This window comes from Porites lutea, chromosome 6 (assembly GCF_958299795.1).
Source record: "Porites lutea chromosome 6, jaPorLute2.1, whole genome shotgun sequence".
Classification (NCBI taxonomy): Eukaryota; Metazoa; Cnidaria; class Anthozoa; order Scleractinia; family Poritidae; genus Porites; species Porites lutea.
Window position 1 is genome coordinate 16,424,550 of NC_133206.1, and position 17,283 is coordinate 16,441,832.

The 17,283-nt window shown below is 39.4% G+C and overlaps 3 protein-coding genes across 6 annotated transcripts in view; all 3 read left to right on the top strand.

Moving 5' to 3' along the window:
• The first annotated feature begins 1,489 nt into the window (after window positions 1-1,489).
• On the top strand, window positions 1,490-6,464 carry LOC140941583 (uncharacterized). The gene is made up of 3 exons (XM_073390602.1): window positions 1,490-1,636; window positions 4,021-4,817; window positions 5,734-6,464. The coding sequence occupies exons 1-3, from the start codon at window positions 1,596-1,598 to the stop codon at window positions 5,979-5,981; spliced, it is 1,086 nt and encodes a 361-aa protein (XP_073246703.1). The 5' UTR covers window positions 1,490-1,595; the 3' UTR covers window positions 5,982-6,464.
• A 1,390-nt stretch (window positions 6,465-7,854) lies between these two features.
• Window positions 7,855-11,581, top strand: LOC140941935 (uncharacterized). The gene is made up of 3 exons (XM_073390938.1): window positions 7,855-8,222; window positions 9,006-9,802; window positions 11,349-11,581. Exons 1-3 carry the CDS (start codon window positions 7,855-7,857, stop codon window positions 11,579-11,581), a joined length of 1,398 nt encoding a protein of 465 aa, XP_073247039.1.
• Window positions 11,582-12,810: 1,229 nt separating this feature from the next.
• The window catches only part of LOC140941055 (intersectin-2-like), a 29,555-nt gene continuing 25,082 nt past the window's right edge, over window positions 12,811-17,283 (top strand). For 3 of the 4 annotated variants that reach the window (XM_073390011.1, XM_073390013.1, XM_073390012.1), the window contains exons 1-4: window positions 12,811-13,282; window positions 13,817-13,886; window positions 15,465-15,536; window positions 16,402-16,463. In XM_073390011.1, the coding sequence (XP_073246112.1) occupies window positions 13,263-13,282; window positions 13,817-13,886; window positions 15,465-15,536; window positions 16,402-16,463 (224 nt within the window). In that variant the 5' untranslated portion in view covers window positions 12,811-13,262. The remainder of the gene's footprint in view (window positions 13,283-13,816; window positions 13,887-15,464; window positions 15,537-16,401; window positions 16,464-17,283) is intronic. The other variant, XM_073390014.1, reaches the window with a different exon arrangement.

Below are 17,283 nucleotides of genomic sequence, written 5' to 3' on the forward strand. Positions count from 1 at the left end.
ATATGTCGCCAAACTAACAAATTGAGAAAATCACATAAACTTGCATTGTTCTGTGATCAAAATGAAGCTTTCCAGTGAAAAAAAAATTAAAATCAGGGGATAAAGTTACAACCTGTTTTAATAAAAGAGAGAATGTGACAAATTTAATTGTCTTATCATCATCAAATCCTTTATTTATTAAAACACGATAAAAATTAAAGCACAATTACCATACATTGGTCAGTAATAGTTTTAGGGGTATTTCCAGTTCAGTAAGATGAGTCGGAAAATTGAAAACTGGAGAAAATTTAAAGGATGATACAATTACATTAGCCTGCAAGAATGCAAGAGAGCGATACCGTTATTATATAGAGCTTTGTTTGGTTCTTAGGTATAAGACAATACCATGGTAAAACAAGTGTGATTCAATGCCACCTTAGACTTTCAAAATAATTTCCATTTCCCTCGGAGGTTCCAAAAATCAGGGTTCTACTGTATTATATATTTTGTTTTCCCAATTGTGGCTCCACTCCCCCCCGGAGGGGGGGTACTCTCCTAAGAAAGTGACTGAGGTGCTCGTCTTACCTTTTAGGGGTTTAAATTTGTGGATTGGTACCGGTTAGGGTGAACCTGAAATGACTGCTGCCAGAGTAGCCTGCGTAGCAAGCGTTTCCAATCGAGTTATAGAATTGCGCGAAAGTTAGAGCGGAAGCCAAAAAAAGGTCATTCATTTTTTTTGGCTCTTGTCCCAGTTTTCTGGATGAACCTCGCGAGGAAACGCTTGCTACGCAGGCTACTGCCAGAGTTGTCTCGGTAAGATTTATGACAATACTTTCGAAAAGTCGAAAGTTATCTTCATTACTATTAGAATTTGCAGTGCCAGTTATATAATTTGTTGTTGTTGAATTGGTACCTCCTACGGGTGGAAATGAGTTTCGGCAGGAGCCCATGGTTTCGGACACGTCCATAAAACAAGATTCTGGTGCCTTTTTAGGGGTGTTCTCCCGTCACTTTTATAGAGGAGTAACCCCACCCCTCCCCCCCCCTCCACGCCCGGGTCCACCCTGGACATTAGTTTCTCTTAAATTTCCTCTTCACGTGCCATATGTACGCATATCAATATAATAAAAGACAAGGGGAAAATTATCTTGAGAATATCACATGACCTGCCCTAGCATAAAAAAATATTTATTGTATCAGCTTGCGAGGTCGCAAACTTGAGCAAATCTCGCATCATTCCTGATTGTCTTCTCCTTCAAGAAAAACCGCAGCTAAACATGTTTAAAGTTAAGTTAGGCCTCCTTGTAGTGTACTTGTTATTTCTGGAATCATCATTAATATTATCAACCACAGCATTCCGAGTAGGAAAAGACAGAAATGTCACCAAGACAAAGGTCCTCATACTTGGAGGGGGCTTGTCGGGGATCACTGCCGCTAAAACCCTTCTGGATAACAACATCAAGGATTTTTATATTCTCGAGGGCCAAGATTACATTGGAGGGAGAATTCATGCAGCCCAGTTTGAAGGGGTTACCATCGAAGAGGGAGCAAATTGGCTTCACTCTTTGGATGAGGAGCTTTCAGCACGTTTTTTGAAGTGGAAAACCGATAAAAGCATGGAAGGAATTTGGTGTAATTACTCTGATTTCATCATCAGGTTAGTTCACTGTTTTGTTCTTGTAGCAGTTATTATTGATGCCTGAGCATCGCTGAATTAGAATTCCATCAGTTTCCAAAGATTACTGAACGTCTGGACCTGGGAGGTGGCGGGGGGCGGGCGAATACCCAACAAAGTCCTAGACGGGGAGGCTTCGCCCCGAGATCCATCCCCTTTTATAGACCATTTTTTTTAAAAAAAGATACCCCTTTCGAATACTTTCTGTTGACAAATGGTTCCCCCTTCCACATATTTAGTTTAGAACTTTGCATCCCTTTTAACTGCTGTAAATGCACGATCTTTAAACTATGAATAAATCACCCGAAACCAGAACGTTTCCTCGGCATTTTCACAGCTATAAAATGCATCTGTTAGCCCTTTTGGCCCTTTTTACTGACCAAAAAGGCGGATTTCGCTACCCTTTCATATGCTTCAGCTAGTGAAATCCCTGTACCCTTTCATATAGCTTACTCTTGAAAAAGGTACCCCTTTCGGGCGGAGCCTCACCGTATAGCCCATTATAGGGAGTACCCCCTCCCCCCCTGCCCCTGGGACTATCTAAACGGCAGCTTTCTCGACATAATCGGTGCAAAGTTCTCGACTAGAGGAATTTGGAGCATGCGATTCGTTTCAGAACTGTCAATCACCAGATTCGGAGCAGGAACGTTCTCGGCGAGACACAATGCAATTTGCTTTCAGTAGCTTTTTCCAGGACAGAGTTTTGAAAGCATGGGGCTCTAATTCAGCGAAGAAACGAAAACACATGAAGTCGGTCGGAGTCGCTGTTTTTGAGCGAAGAAACTTGTTTCGGGCCAAATTTAGCTTGAGTTGGACGAGGTCATTAGCGCTACCCGCAGGTGCAAAGCTGATCTCGCAAAATGACGCCCTACACAGCAATACATGACACATGACTTAGGCTCTGTACACTCTAATGGGTTTTCAAAAGCATGCGTTTTCTTCGTCATCGAAAACGCCTCGATCAAGTCGCGTTCGCACTAGCGTTTTGATGCGTTTTCGACTGTCCACACTAAGGGTATGTTCCTTTCGGTGAATCCAAAAACGGATTTTAGATCTAAGAACGGATTTCGCGTTCCTTTCGGCAAATCCAAATCCGGATTTTTGATCTGGTGAATCCTTTTTGAAAAAGGATTCATTGGATTTGAAATCCGAAGAATCCAAATCCAGATTAACTGATTAGTGAACTACGCTGTTCCATTCACAGTGGATCCGAAATTAGTCATATGATCCAGCGGTATTTCCAGTTGAAGTGTTCCCATAGAGGCCGTAGAGTTTCCTCGTTGCTGTCATTTGTCGCAAAACATCTGAAAACACTAGAAGATTGTTCCTGGTACATTAAAATATCCATATACTAACCATTTGTCTCTAAAAAATTGCTTGAAATCAGAAATAAGTAAAAGTAACAAATGGACTGCTATCTAACTACAAACTCGCTTGTAGACTCGACAGGCACTCGATCGTGTTACATAAAAAGAATCCGAGCTATGGAACTGGATCAAACTGGCCGACATTCTTTAGATAATTTTCAATTTTAATGCGCTTCTTTCTTTGTCTGTTTTATATATTCCATCGTCGCTATTCGAACTGCCGACCACTAAATTCTGCACGGTATAATCGCATAATTTGTCAGAGTAGAAAACACGTCATTTTTTGATAGGCTGTCGTGCACATTGCACGCGTTGGAGAAAGGTTACCAAGGTTACAAATCCAATTTCGGATTTCACGTTCCTTTCGACCGCGAAATCTGGCAAATCTAGGATCAAAAACCCGTTTTTGGATGCGCCGAAAGGAACACACCCAAAACGTTCGAAAACAATAAAATTGTACGTTGTGACGTAAGTTGAACTCTATGTGCATGCTCCAAACTCGCTCACCTGTGATATTTTCGGTTGTCGTTTTCATGTTGATGCGTTTTCCACTATTTACGACCGGCCACACTAATATGATTTGTACTCGTTTTCGTTTTGATCCACCTCAGAGCGTTTTCAAATCGATGCGTTTCCGATTAAAACGCTCAGCGTATTAGTGTGGACGCAAGGCCTAAACGCATTGAAATAATGTCTGCATTTTCAAACGAAAACGCATTAGTGTGGATCGCCGGGGCATTAGTTAACATTTCGTTCAATTTTCGATTTTAAGGTATTGTAATGTTTATAGTCAATTGTAATAACATATGCTAACAATACAAAACAATAACAAATCTTGATCTAAATACAAATTGTATTTTGGAGCAAATTGGAACCGCCCTAAATTTTTTCTATACATGTCAAAACAAATCGATATTTAGATTTTGTTCAGGACAAGTTTGGATCCGGTCAAAGAGCTGTTTAAAAAATGGTGCCTATTATTATTCTTTGTTAATGCAGAGATGAAAATGGCTTCGACGTCACAGACTGGAAACTTGCTCGTAAATTTCAGGAAGAAATCGTGGAGAACCTCGAAGACGTTCTGTGGGCCAGGAAGAGGAAAAACATGCCAGACATTCCAGCGCGAGTAGGTTTGCAGCTCATGGGATGGAGGAGCGACAAGCCCATTGAAAAAGCTCTTGAATATTTTGCTTTTGATTTTGAACATGCCAAGCCACTGGAACTAGTGTCTTATTATGAACTGTTTACAAGAGGGCAAGATTTTTTTGTTTCGGACCAGCGAGGTTTATGGTCATTGTATGAAAACCTCTACAAACCTGTCAACGAACGCGTTCTCTTTCAGAGAACTGTTGAGAGAATAAAATATTCTGACCATTCAGTCGTAATTCAAACTGAAAATAAGGAAACGTTTGTCGCTGACTATGCTTTGTGTACCTTTAGCACTGGTGTTTTGGCAAGTGACAGTGTAACCTTCAACCCTCCCCTCCCCCAATGGAAACAAGAAGCTATCTATAAAAACCCCATGTCTGTCTACACGAAGATTTTTCTTAAGTTCCCATCTAAATTCTGGGACGACAATGAATACATTTTGTACGCCTCTAAGCGACGCGGCTATTTTCCAGTGTTGCAAAACATGGAAAAAGAAGGCCTTTTACCAAATGGGACCAACGTATTACTGGTGACTGTGACAGGAGACGAAGGAAGACGCATTGAAGGACAAACGTACAAAGAAACAAAGAAGGAGATAATGAAAACTCTAAGGAAAATTTATGGTGCTAACATTCCGGATCCTACAGGTATGTACCGGTTGTCATGGCAATCACAGTAGTCATGACAATCACTGTAAAACAAGTAGTTGTGGCAATCCTCGGGGGGTACTCCATTATAATTGCCTATACGGGGAGGCTCCTGATCTCGAAGGGGGTACCACAGGGCGCCCACACAATCTGTGTGTGAAACCGATGTTATTTTACAGTAAATGTACTGGATTTACCGTTTTCTTCACCTATAGCAATATATAGCTAGGTATGTATATATATCACCGTTAAATATATGTTGAATTACCTTACCTGTGGTATATAGTCGTCCTTTTGCCTCAAAAGCGGTTTTTTGAACGATTTTGAAGGAGTTTGAGTTCGCCGTTTACTGTTCCTAATAACTCAAACTCCTTTAATTCTTTTTGCCTACAATTTGATGATTGAATACAGAAAATTATCCGAGAGAGTGCTTTTGATAACAAGGAAAAGAAAGCCTGGTTAAAATTTAACCTCGGGTTAGTGCTAACCAGCGTTCGAACAACTGGGCCCAGGTATATAAAAGGGTAGGGGTTTGACTGGTTGAGATGTATGAAAGGGTTGGGAAATCTGCCATTTCAGCCTGTAAAAGAACCTTTAAAGGGCCAACAGACGCATTTATGGTTGTGAAAGAGACAATAAAATGTCCTGGTTTAGTGATTTATTTAAAAAATACGTAGCATTTACAGCAGTTAAAATTGGGGAGTTGGGCGGGTCGGACAAATTACAACCGATACAAGCATGCACGATCTCGAGAGAATGCGCACAGATTATACAAAATTCCTGCGAAATCTCCTGGGATGAGAATCGACTTTGCATATAACTTCTCTTCAGTCACTTACCCAGCCCCTCCTCTGTCAGTTTATCGATCTCAACACTCCCATCCGCTTGAAATGTTTTCTTTTTCTTCTATTCATAGCAATATTCTATCGCCGTTGGTCCAAAGATCCTTTTACCAGGGGAGCCTACAGCGAGCCAGTTGTAGGTATGACTCCGCAGGATTTCTCAAACCTCGCGGAGAACCTGGGTCGACTTTACTTCGCGGGAGAAGCAACGAGCAAGGATTGGTACGGCTACATGCAGGGAGCTTACTTTACTGGAAAAAAACAAGGGCAGAGAATCGCGGATGATTTTCTGCAAAAAAAGCTTGAAAGAAACGAATTGTAAGAAACGAATTTATTGAGAAACTATAACTATTTTTTTTCCTTGTAAAATATTCAGATTTTGAAACTATCCTAAAGCCAGTTTAACTCGTGAAAAGTTAATAGTAGCGTTGAGTTGTCCTCTAAGTCTAATTAGATTTGAAAGAATGAACACTTACTTGGTCCACAGGAGCTGGGAGAGCTTTCTTATTTGACCACCGCCCCGTCCCCACTCCCAGGCAACTGGAAGAAGGCTGCTTTTGTGGTTATTAAAGATTCAAAAACGGCTGAAGTGTCAGCTCAAAGGATGAATAGTCGTTATAATTCAGATTTACCAGAACATGGTCTTGTGAATTGTGATAAAGATTTAAAACCGACTAATTGTAGGCTTCAAATATACACAAAATGTGTTAAAACAAACAATAAAGTTTTACAAAAGAAACTGATATTAGTTTTATAATACAGATACCAACTGGTGGATTTGTAAGTTGTAATTAAAATTTCGAGGTGGAAGTATTAATAAAAGTGTTTGTCTTAAACGTAATGAAGGCAATAAATGAATAAAAACGAGCTTTTTACAAAAAGACCGAAAACTAGCTAGTTTTACAGAGTCAGTTTCAATTAAAACTGTGAGTTGTTACGGAAAGAAAAGACATTCCGTATTCAAACAATATATGAAATGTTGAAAGAAAGGGTAACATATTTAAGCAAAAGTCGCGACAAAGACCCAATCATTGATAAATGCCGAAATCGATAAGATAACTAGACCGTTTAGTTATCTGACTTATTTTACGTTAAACATAAATAATTGTTGCAATCGCCATATTGAAGGAGCTAAAATACTTCTCAGCACAACCATGATTTCTCTCGTAACGATAACAAAAGCGGTCGAACCTGTCTTCCCATGTCAGGAGAGGCCAGTAATTGAACGCTTTGTCATTGCGACAGAAAACTGAGTCTGAATCGTCTTTTTGTAATCTGATTTTGCCAATTACTCACGGACTCACTCATAACTCTACTTAGTAACGTAGTCTCTGTCCAAATGAAAGCGCTGTGACTATTCCTTATCGTTGAAGAGCAATAAAAAATAACCGGTTTTTGGTGACAACTTTAAAACAAATATATATCTACTTAAAACAAATGAATTTTTTGGAAAAGATTTTGAATTTTTTTTTTCTGGTAAGGACGGAGGAGAGATGCTGGATTACATGGACTCTTAGGCTTGAAAATAGTTTCGAAAACAAATTGGCACTTTATACAAAAATATCTGAAACAGGGGGAGGAAAGGTAACGTGTATTACCAAAAAGGTTTATCTTTCAAAAAAACAACTGTACAAATGTATTTACAACATTTGTTCTAGCTGTCACTGAAATTAATACCCAGAATTAACTCGACACAACCAAGCCAGGTCAGTCATAATTATAATAAATATATATGTAACCAGTGACAAGTATCGCGTATCTCACACCTTTTATGAACTGTAGCAGTTTTACTTTATGTAAACTATTATAATATCACTAGAAAGCTGCCTGCCTGCTGTTCAAATAATATATCAGCTGAGTAGGATAGAAACTATTGTCTCAGTATCGATTACTGCCTGATATGACTTGTCAGTGTTGCCAGTTACTACCTGTGCACGTGTACGGTTAAGTTTGGGGTTAAATTAACCTTTCGGAATACACTGATTCCACTGAAGTTTTCTAGTTTTTATATTCTCGCAATTCATGTGAACAGGTTCTCTGTAGCTTGGCAGAAGTTTATGGTAACCAGTTTAGCCGGGTAATCTCTAGTTTCGATTCACATAAATTTATATATTCTGTATACCGCTCGCTCCAACGTTCGTCCCCTGTAGAACGAGCTCCGGTCCGGGAACGAGCTATCATATCAAGACTTAAAAATGAGGTTAGGCCTGATGTTAGCCTTTCTGTTATTCTTGGAATTCACATTGTCATTTACAACAACGTCAGAAGCTACAGGAACAGATGAAAAAGTCAAGACAAAGGTCCTTATTCTTGGAGCTGGCCTGTCGGGGATCACTGCCGCTAAAACCCTTCTTGATAACAACATCAAGGATTTTTATGTCCTGGAGGGTCAAGATTACATTGGAGGGAGAATCCATGCGGTCCAATTTGAAGGGGTTCGCATTGAGGCAGGAGCTAACTGGCTTCATTCCCTTGATAACGAAGCTTCAGAAGTTCTTGTGAAGTTGATGAGTGATACAAAAATCAGCGGACGTTGGAGCAATTACTCTGATTTCATCATCAGGTAAGTGAAAAGGTATTTACTTGCATACCTATTGTCTTCATTATAAGGACGGGCCAGAAAAGTAGTACGGTTTAGGGAGGATTCTGTTCACAAAACTGTAGACTGCGAGCAGTCTCTCTTTTTCTTCATATTTAGAGAGGGGAGCGCACCCGCGTGGTCATTTGCGTGTCTCGAACGTTTTGCTTGACGGACCAAGAAAAAACAGAGACTGCTCGTAGTCTAACAAAACTGAGCCTCGCTCTTCGTTTTTATTTCTGCCTTATACTCCAACTACCGGAGCCAAGATTTTATGGCTCCATAAGGTGTAACAAAAGGTTCAATAATGGTTTGAGAATTTTTGCATGATTTGAATTATGGAGCATTGGAAAATATTGTATTTGGGGGTTGTTGAAATTTAAAATATAAGGGGAATGATCAATAGAAATATACCAGATAGTCCCACTTACCGGGATTCACAAGGTGTCCCTGAGCTCATTAGCGGACTAACTGATTTATGTGAATCCGCCTCCTTCCTCCACCCCCCCCCCCCCCCCCGCCACCCCGCAAAAACAAAACAAAACAAAACAAAAACAACAAAAGAGAATGTCCCTTAGACGTTTTTCTTGGCGAAGATATGGAAAATCTGATTTAACCTACAACTACATTAAAAGAGAAGAACTTTAAGCTGGTTTCATGTGTTGATGCAGGTTTTATCAATAAATTTTCTTTACGAGCGGGTCTGCAACACTTGACTGACTGAGCTGTAAGATAATTATTAAGCTTGCTTATTTTTCCTTTACATAGAGACGAAAATGGCGTAGACGTCACAGATTGGAAAGTCATTGAAACGTTTAAGAAAACTGTGGTGGAAAAACTTGAAGACTTTCAGTGGCACAGAAGGAAAAAGAACATGCCTCAAATTCCGGCTAGAGTTGGTTTGCAACTAATGGGATGGAAAAGTGACAGCCCTATTGAAAAGGTTCTCGAGTATTTCAAAATTGATTTTACCCATTCCAAAAACCCGGAACTGACTTCCTTCTATAACCTAATAGGTGAAGGTAAAGACTTCCTTGTCTCAGATCAACGGGGCTTATGGTTTATGTATAAAAGTCTCTACAGACATGTAAAGAAGAAAGTCTTGCTGAAGAAAACTGTTGACAGAATAACATATTCTGGCAATTCAGTCATTATTCAGACTAAAGATAATGAAACGTTTGTTGCTTACTACGCCTTGTGTACCTTTAGCACAGGTGTTTTGGCAAGTGACAGTGTAACCTTCAACCCTCCCCTCCCCCAGTGGAAACAAGAAGCCATCTATAAAAACCCCTTGTCCGTCTACACGAAGATTTTTCTCAAGTTCCCATATAAATTCTGGGACGACAATGAATACATTTTGTACGCCTCTAAGCGACGCGGCTATTTTCCAGTGATGCAAAACATGAACAAAGAAGGCCTTTTACCAAATGGAACCAACGTATTACTGGTGACTGTGACAGGAGACGAAGGAAGACGTATTGAAGGACAAACGGACGAAGAAACGAAGCAAGAGATAATGAAAACTCTGAGGAAAATTTATGGTGATAACATTCCTGGACCAACAGGTATGTTAGCATTAAGAAATCAGAACTTTCAGAGTCAGACCATAAAAACTACTGAAAATTAGGCCGTAAATAGATTTTAAAAAATTATCATGGGGCACAGGGATTCGCTCTCTTAGCTCATTCTCTCTTGGCCGCACACGGCTTAAAGCTACAGTAAAAGGGGAAACAAAAGCGTACAACTACTTTTGTATCATTGCTGCAAAACGGGTATTGCGCGTTTTACTACACAAGCATGTTGAGTGAATACTAACTTCTGATTGGATAAAATTACGCGGGAGCACGGAGGCGACGTCACTTGCCACTAAGGAACCGACCATTTAACTCGGGGGGGGGGGGGGGGGGGGGGGTGATTCATCAAGATTTTTTTTTCTAGCAATCTGGTTGGCAGGATATTTTTTTCCCTTTTTTTCCCATAAGCTTTCTATTACATTTGTGCTGCATGCAATTTTTTTCCTCCGACAAGGAAGCGCTTGCAGGAAATTTTTTTCAAAATCACCCCCCGCCCCCCCCCCCCCCCCCAAGAGTTAAATGGTCGTCCCCTAAACAAATTTGTCTTGGGCCCCGCAATACGTACAGATTTTGTTTCAAAATGTAAAACTATTCTCTACTTTTTGCAACAATTTTTCGCAACCTGCAGCAACCTGATTTGTTGCAAAACAGGTTTTGAAGCGTTGGTTGTAAAACGCGTAACACCGCTATTTAACACGTATTCCTGCAATATGTTGCAAAACAAGTTGCACGTTTTTGTTGCCCGTTTAACCATACCTTAAAATAGAAGTACGTCATGCCGTGAACATGTAGCCAGCGTGGAAGGCGTAAAACGGGGAGAGAGAGAGGAGGGAGAGGGCGAGAGAGAATAAAATGCCCCCTTTTTCCTTTTTGATGCTCGCCACCTTGACTATGACGACATGGAATGGAAAATTTGGTAGGAAAAATGATGATACTGAATACGGGGATAGACCAATAGAAAACACGGGTAGGCTTGTGGACCAGCAACTTAAACTTCCCACCCAGTTTAGCCTGTGATAGGGCATAGAACAGATCACATAAGAGACGTCTGGTCTAGAATAGGCAATTATTTACGAAAAATGAACACTGGAGTTTCTGTTTCAATAGCTAGTCTGTGATATGGTAGAGAGGTTTTTATTCTAAAATAGCGAAGCAAAATTGCCGGTGAACATGATCTAGTAGGCTGTGGGTTTAGATTAGCCCCCCTGGATCTCTATCGGTGGCTATTGCTGTTTTTTGCGACGCTACGGTTTTTGCATCTGGGCACCGGTTGTACTCCTACTCGGTCTCGAACTCGCGGTTCAACCTAAAAGTCTCTTGTTTCAGCCAAATGGACACAAACGAACATTAATGTGAGCATACATTTACTCGGTCACAGAGGGACACATATTTAGCGCTAGTTTTTTGTGTAACTTTCTGAGCTTGAGGCTCAGCCACTGAAGTTCAATTTCTAGCTTCGCTAACCTTGTCCATTCTTGCTTTCTAATGTTATATATAGATCTATTTGAAAGTTTTATTTTCTCTTAATCAATTGTAGCCATATTCTATCGCCGTTGGTCCAAAGATCCTTTTACCCTGGGAGCCTACAGCGAGCCAGTTGTAGGTATGACTACGGAAGATTTCTCAAACCTCGCGAAGAACCTGGGTCGACTTTACTTCGCAGGGGAAGCAACGAGCGAGGATTGGTACGGCTACATGCAGGGAGCTTACTTAACTGGTAAAAAACAAGGACAGAGAATCGCGGATGATTTACTGTCAACAAAACGTTAAGGCAAAAATATTAGTTGAAGTTCAAAACAAAGAATAAATAAACTGCTCTGCTGAGAAATTCTCCTTGATGTGAATTCATTTACTGTGAATGTGAAGTTTACCTGTAATTTAGTTTTCATTATGCTCATTTGAATTTAGTCTTCGATGGGCTCCCTGTTGGAGTCCCCATTAGAAAAGTTATGGGGGGGGGGGGGGAGGGGCGGCGGAGGGGAATTTTCGAGCCGCAGGAATTTTTTTCGTTATCAAATTCCTTGTATGATTTTTTTTTTTTTAGGCCATAGCATGAATATATTTTAGGATTAATTGGCGTCAGTGCATGGATTTTTTTTCGTGTAATTTTCCCTTGCGCGAATATTTTTTTTGTACTTCGCCCGCCCCCTCCCCCGCCATAAGTTTTCTAATGGTCCGTCCCTAACAACATCCAATTTTGGTCTTGCTAGGTGCAAATTAAAGCATTAGGGGCGAAAAGACCGAAAAAAAACTGACTGACAAGAAACAATTCAATTGATGCGAGGACAAGTTTGAGGACAAGTTAAAAAAAAAAAACAAACAAAAATAACAACAGTTATACAAAAAAGTCGACTGCAGAATATTAAGGAATATAGTTACATTAATGAACTTAACAGTAGAAGGCGACCTTGCTGAATCAAGCATTTTACAAATGTTGTGTAGAAAAACAAAGGAAATACCATGCAAACATTTTTTACAGAACTAATGAAATCGAGAATAGTACGAAATAAATTTACGCGCGTCCGGCCATGTTGGTGAACTCACGTCAGTTATTAGTATGAGGAAAATACCCAAGTGAAGTTTGCATGAGAATATAAAATAAGTTTACGTGTAGAAAATATAATGTGCATGCCAAAAATAAAGTTTTGTGTTTAATACAAAAATATAATTGGGGTGACAAAAATAACGTTTGTTAATGGTTTAATTAAAACACGGAACATCGATAGACATAATTCTTCATTATCTTGGTGATGAGTTTTGGCACGTCTAAGTACGGTTCACGCGTCTGGTAAACAGTTGATGAAACCAAACTTCGTTATATGTGTTTGTTCCGGAAATGACAGGAATATCTGACTGTATTTGTTTGATTGCATGATTTCCTGAGCCCTGATTGGTTGAAGTGTGCCATGCCGGAGATTTTAGTTTTAGAGCGAATACAATCGGCGGAAGTTCGATTTTTTGTGTTACGTCACGACTGTAAGCTCGTTCCATCAGTTGGAAGGCATTTCCGAAAGTGACCTTAGTTCGAACCGGTGGATTATCGGTGATTCCAGTTATCTTTTAATCTGTGGAAGCCAAAGATTTTATATTTTTTCTTGCTGCAGTACTCTCGAGTGCAGAGAAACGCACACTCGAAAGGATTGTTTACAACACTTGTGTGATGCTTTGAAAGTGACCTGTTTTTGGCGGGGTTAAAATGAAGTCTTCGGTGACAGCTCGGTGACATCTGATACTATGACACGGTCACGGAGATTATTTCAATTTTGAGTTTCATTATTTCCTGAATTGTGGTCAGTTAGCCGTGAGAAACTGCCGAAAAGATAAAGCTTGTGCGAGGTGCCAGTGAGGACTGGCTGTAGATCAGCTAATTATCTAGTTTCGTCTTCGCGAAATCGACGCAGAGAAAATCGTGAAAGAGTATTTTACAAAATTCAATCCTGCACGTCTGAATATGGATTGCGTGGGACCAAGGTAAGTTTCATTTCCAAAAAAAGAGCATTGTACGTCTAGTATTTATGGCATGGCATGTTTTTCTATAGACAATAATATTGTTCGGCTAATAGACGGCTTTGTTTTTCTTTTAGAGGTAAGCACATTGCAAGTATAAGTAATATGCTTCAACCGGTATCCTCTCTATTCAATTATTTTCACTTTTACCCTGTAATTGATCTATAATGAAACCAATTTTGTTAAGAACGCCTTTGTTGAGGTATGAGTTGGTGATACCTGAATATTATAGTCATTATAGCACATGTTTTGGAATCTTGAAGATGTATTGACACTTTTGCTGTATCGTGGTAAATATTGCATCTGGTATCCTTTAGGTTTAAGCTTAAACACTTCTGTCTGCTAAAAACATTTCACGCGTTGTGAAAACAAAGATAAGGATTTTTTATAGTTCACTAGACATTAGTTGTCTTTAGTCTCGCTTGTGATATTGTCAGTGCCCTGTTGGAAATGGTAAATACACGTGTTTATTTTGCCAATTTTTTTTGGATTTGCCAGTAATCTCGAAAAGTTTGTTGCTGTGTGGGATTTTGAACCATCCAAAAAAGATGAAGTGGCATTATCAAAGGTAAAATTGAGTTTCTTTTACATTGGGATTTATTGGCTTGTTGCAGTAGACTGAGAAATTTATTTTCTTATTATGGATATTTATTAACGGAAACATAATACTATTTATAACAAGCCATTGTAGTTTCTGAGTGAATTCAAGTGGTGTGTCGACCATGGGAGATTGACAACCTTTTAGATCTGAGTATGGGTATGAGATTTATGACAAGTATGATGGAATTGTAAAGCAGTGATTTCCTTAGAACCCCAGGGGAGGAGGGAGCATATTCTCCTATACAGCTTTTTCAAGAAAGGTTGTCTGAAAAAGTGCACGCGACAATCCCGAAAGGTATTGTGGGTGGCTTTAAGTTCACTGTGCTTCAAAGAAATTTGCAAGAATGGCATGAGAGACCATGGACTTTACGTTTGCATTTGCTAAATGAAAGCAACAAAAGTAAGTTTGACAGCTACAGTTTCAGGAACAGTGTATCAATCATATCCCATATTACCTTTTGGGATTGTTGCGTGCACATTTTTTCCGACAACCTTTCTCGAAATAGCTGTATACATGTAAGCTACACTGGTAAAGTACAGCTCTAATAGGGTGTAGTTTTCGACTTCTTATATTGAGTATTGGTCTCAACCATTTGGGTCTGAAATAGGGTAAGCTTTTATGCTCTCTGGAATCAGAGGCTGGAACTGGGTATAGTGTTTTGGCATCATTTCTCCAGTAAGCCTTTTCAGTGCCAATATCTACATACAAATTTTCCAGGCCAATGTCCATACATTTCCTTAGAGAATCAGTTAAGAGAATTTTAAAGAAGATCAAAGCATTTTTGCTATTATGATCGTTTTGTTCACTCTCATAACCATTCCTCTTGTTGATGCAAAGATATTGTTAGGAGAGAAAATTGATTTTGGTCACTCTTGGGGTGCGTTCCTTTGTGATGATCCAGATCAAGATCAGTGATCCGAGGTCACTCAGATCATGGTAGATCAAATGAACCGCGGAATCCACTCTGGACAAGGGTTCATCGGTTCATTTGATCTACCATGATCCGAGTGATCTTGGATCACTGATCCTGATCCGGATCATCCCAAAGGAACGCACCCTTGGGTTTCATCAGTGGTTTAGATCTGAAATAGGTAGCATACTGCAGAGCCTGAGCTGAAGTTTAATGAGGTACTTTCCCTTCTTAATTTCCTATGTTTTCTTTCCCTAATATTATATTAGTCATGATCATAGATAGTAAGGACTAGGAGACAAAGGAAAATAGGAGTCAAACCTACAATTCATGACATTAGATTTTGGGTTGATGGATTTACTAACATTGACATGTTGTGCTAGACTTCCTTTTCCCTTTACCTTTCAATGTTAGCCTCGAAATTGGAGAAATCCACCAAAACATAAAAAGGAAGAAAGGCAGGTACCAGAGCTATGTGGCCTAAGTTAGGTGTCCTTGATTGTAGGTTTAAACCATTTTAACCTGAATTTCATTTTGACCTTTCGTACATATGCCTCAATGAAATATTTCGTCAAAGCATGGTGACCCTGTGTCTAAGTCATTCTCTGCTGACAGTATTGTTAATTTTGTGATAGGGAGATGTTGTGTTTGTGTTAAAGAAGTATAAAGATGGTTGGTACAGAGGAGTAAGATACAGAGGATACCAGGTATATTTGTAGTAGCTACGTACAGGTACTGGAAAATAATGTCAGAGTGACATCCTTGCTTAAAAGTCAAAAGCTGCAAAGTCAAACAAAATCAAATTGATGTACAATCATGTATTAAAACATAAAAAAAAATAAAATAAAAAAATGTGTAAATCTCAAGCTTAATAGCATTTATCTCACTATTGCATTATCCTTATCGAGGCATCCATAAATTATAAAGAAACAGTACATGTAGATATATCATGGTGAATACACAATCAGTTAGTGTTTATAATCATATTAACCCCTTGCCTACCAAGGACGTACACACCTATTTCAATAAAGGTTGCTTTGGCAATCATGCCTGGGTCTTTGAAATCCATTGTTTGGTGGACACTCAAGCAAATCATTGCATTGTATTCTGTCATCAATGACCAAATCCCAAAGCGACCTTTATTGAAATAGGTGTATATACATCCTGTGTGAGGTCACTCAGTGACCCAGGATGTATATATAGGTCCTCAGACAAATGAATTTACCAACAACCTGGTCGTTCGAGTTGTCTTGAATAAATTAACTTCAGTCGTAGAGAAATGGTTGCCAGTTGCTGGGTGTATTTGGCTCTGGTAGGCAAGGGGTTAAATTTGTTCCAAAAGGAAATTCATAAGACAGCTGCTGGCTAATTTCACCTGCAGAAAAAGAGCTAACCACTGGGTCAAATTGCAATGCCATATAACAAAGACAACATGGGTAATTTTGAGGGTCTGCAGTTAAAAAGCCAGCTTGACTGATAAAGAAGCCTGATTGTAGCTTTATCCTACAAGCTACATCCCTGAAAATTCAGCTTTGTAGTAACTAACAAAATACCTTTCCAAATTGTCATTAGGCCGGATGTTTTCCTGGGAATTTTGTTGTGAAGGACTCTGATAAAGCTGAAAATATCGAATGGTAGGTTGAACAATTATCTTGAAAGAGAAGAAAATGTTTTTTTTTTAGCTCCCAGTCAATTATCCTGCATTATAGCGGAGTCCTGATGTGTTGCACATGGAGTAGGGTGTCTTAAAAACGAAGACTGCTAAGACCCTCTAAAACCCCCTACCGAATGACTCTGAACTTTAGTGATTAGGGTTAGGAGACTGAGTGAATCGGGTTCCATTTAAGTCATTGTACTGGACAAACTGATCTGAAAGTTTGATTAACTCAGTTTCTTTACACTAATCAATAAAGTTCAGAGTCATTCGGTGGGGGATCTTAGAGGTCTGTTTTCAAGACACCCCATGGAGCACATAGGTAAAATCTGCTTAAATATCTGTAGACTGTTTTCACACAACGTTGTGTGTCTCATAATCTTGCAGGAAATAAAATTTTTTGTCATGTAAAAACTTCCTTTTGTCCAAATTGATTTGAGTGTGTAGTGAAAATGCTAGCTATACATTCAAAAATCAGATGTGACTGTACTACTGTCCAATCTGTCTGTCCATGTAAACCAAACGAATCTGAAAGGTCGCACATATGCAGACACAAAAATGGAATAAAAAATGCCATTATGTCTCAAAGTGATGTATGCCATTCTTGTCAAAGTCAATTGACAGCTGTCAAAATGGGGCATCTGCTGACCTGTATCACTTGATGGTGTTGCATGCTCAGGTCGGCAATTCATCAAGGTCACGACATGACTCATAGAGGAGGGTTTAAAAAAAGGCTTGTTTATAGTGGAAAGTGCACTTAGCTTATACAGCTACCTTAGTTTACAGGCACTCCACTCAAA

Excerpts from the sequence above, each read along its gene's own strand:
- LOC140941583 (XM_073390602.1), top strand. The coding sequence starts at position 1,596 with ATGGAAGGAATTTGGTGTAATTACTCTGATTTCATCATCAG. Across the intron at positions 1,637-4,020 it reads TACTCTGATTTCATCATCAG|AGATGAAAATGGCTTCGACG; the intron begins GTTAGTTCACTG and ends TTGTTAATGCAG. Across the intron at positions 4,818-5,733 it reads TAACATTCCGGATCCTACAG|CAATATTCTATCGCCGTTGG; the intron begins GTATGTACCGGT and ends TTCTATTCATAG.
- LOC140941935 (XM_073390938.1), top strand. The coding sequence starts at position 7,855 with ATGAGGTTAGGCCTGATGTTAGCCTTTCTGTTATTCTTGGAATTCACA. Across the intron at positions 8,223-9,005 it reads TACTCTGATTTCATCATCAG|AGACGAAAATGGCGTAGACG; the intron begins GTAAGTGAAAAG and ends TCCTTTACATAG. Across the intron at positions 9,803-11,348 it reads TAACATTCCTGGACCAACAG|CCATATTCTATCGCCGTTGG; the intron begins GTATGTTAGCAT and ends AATCAATTGTAG.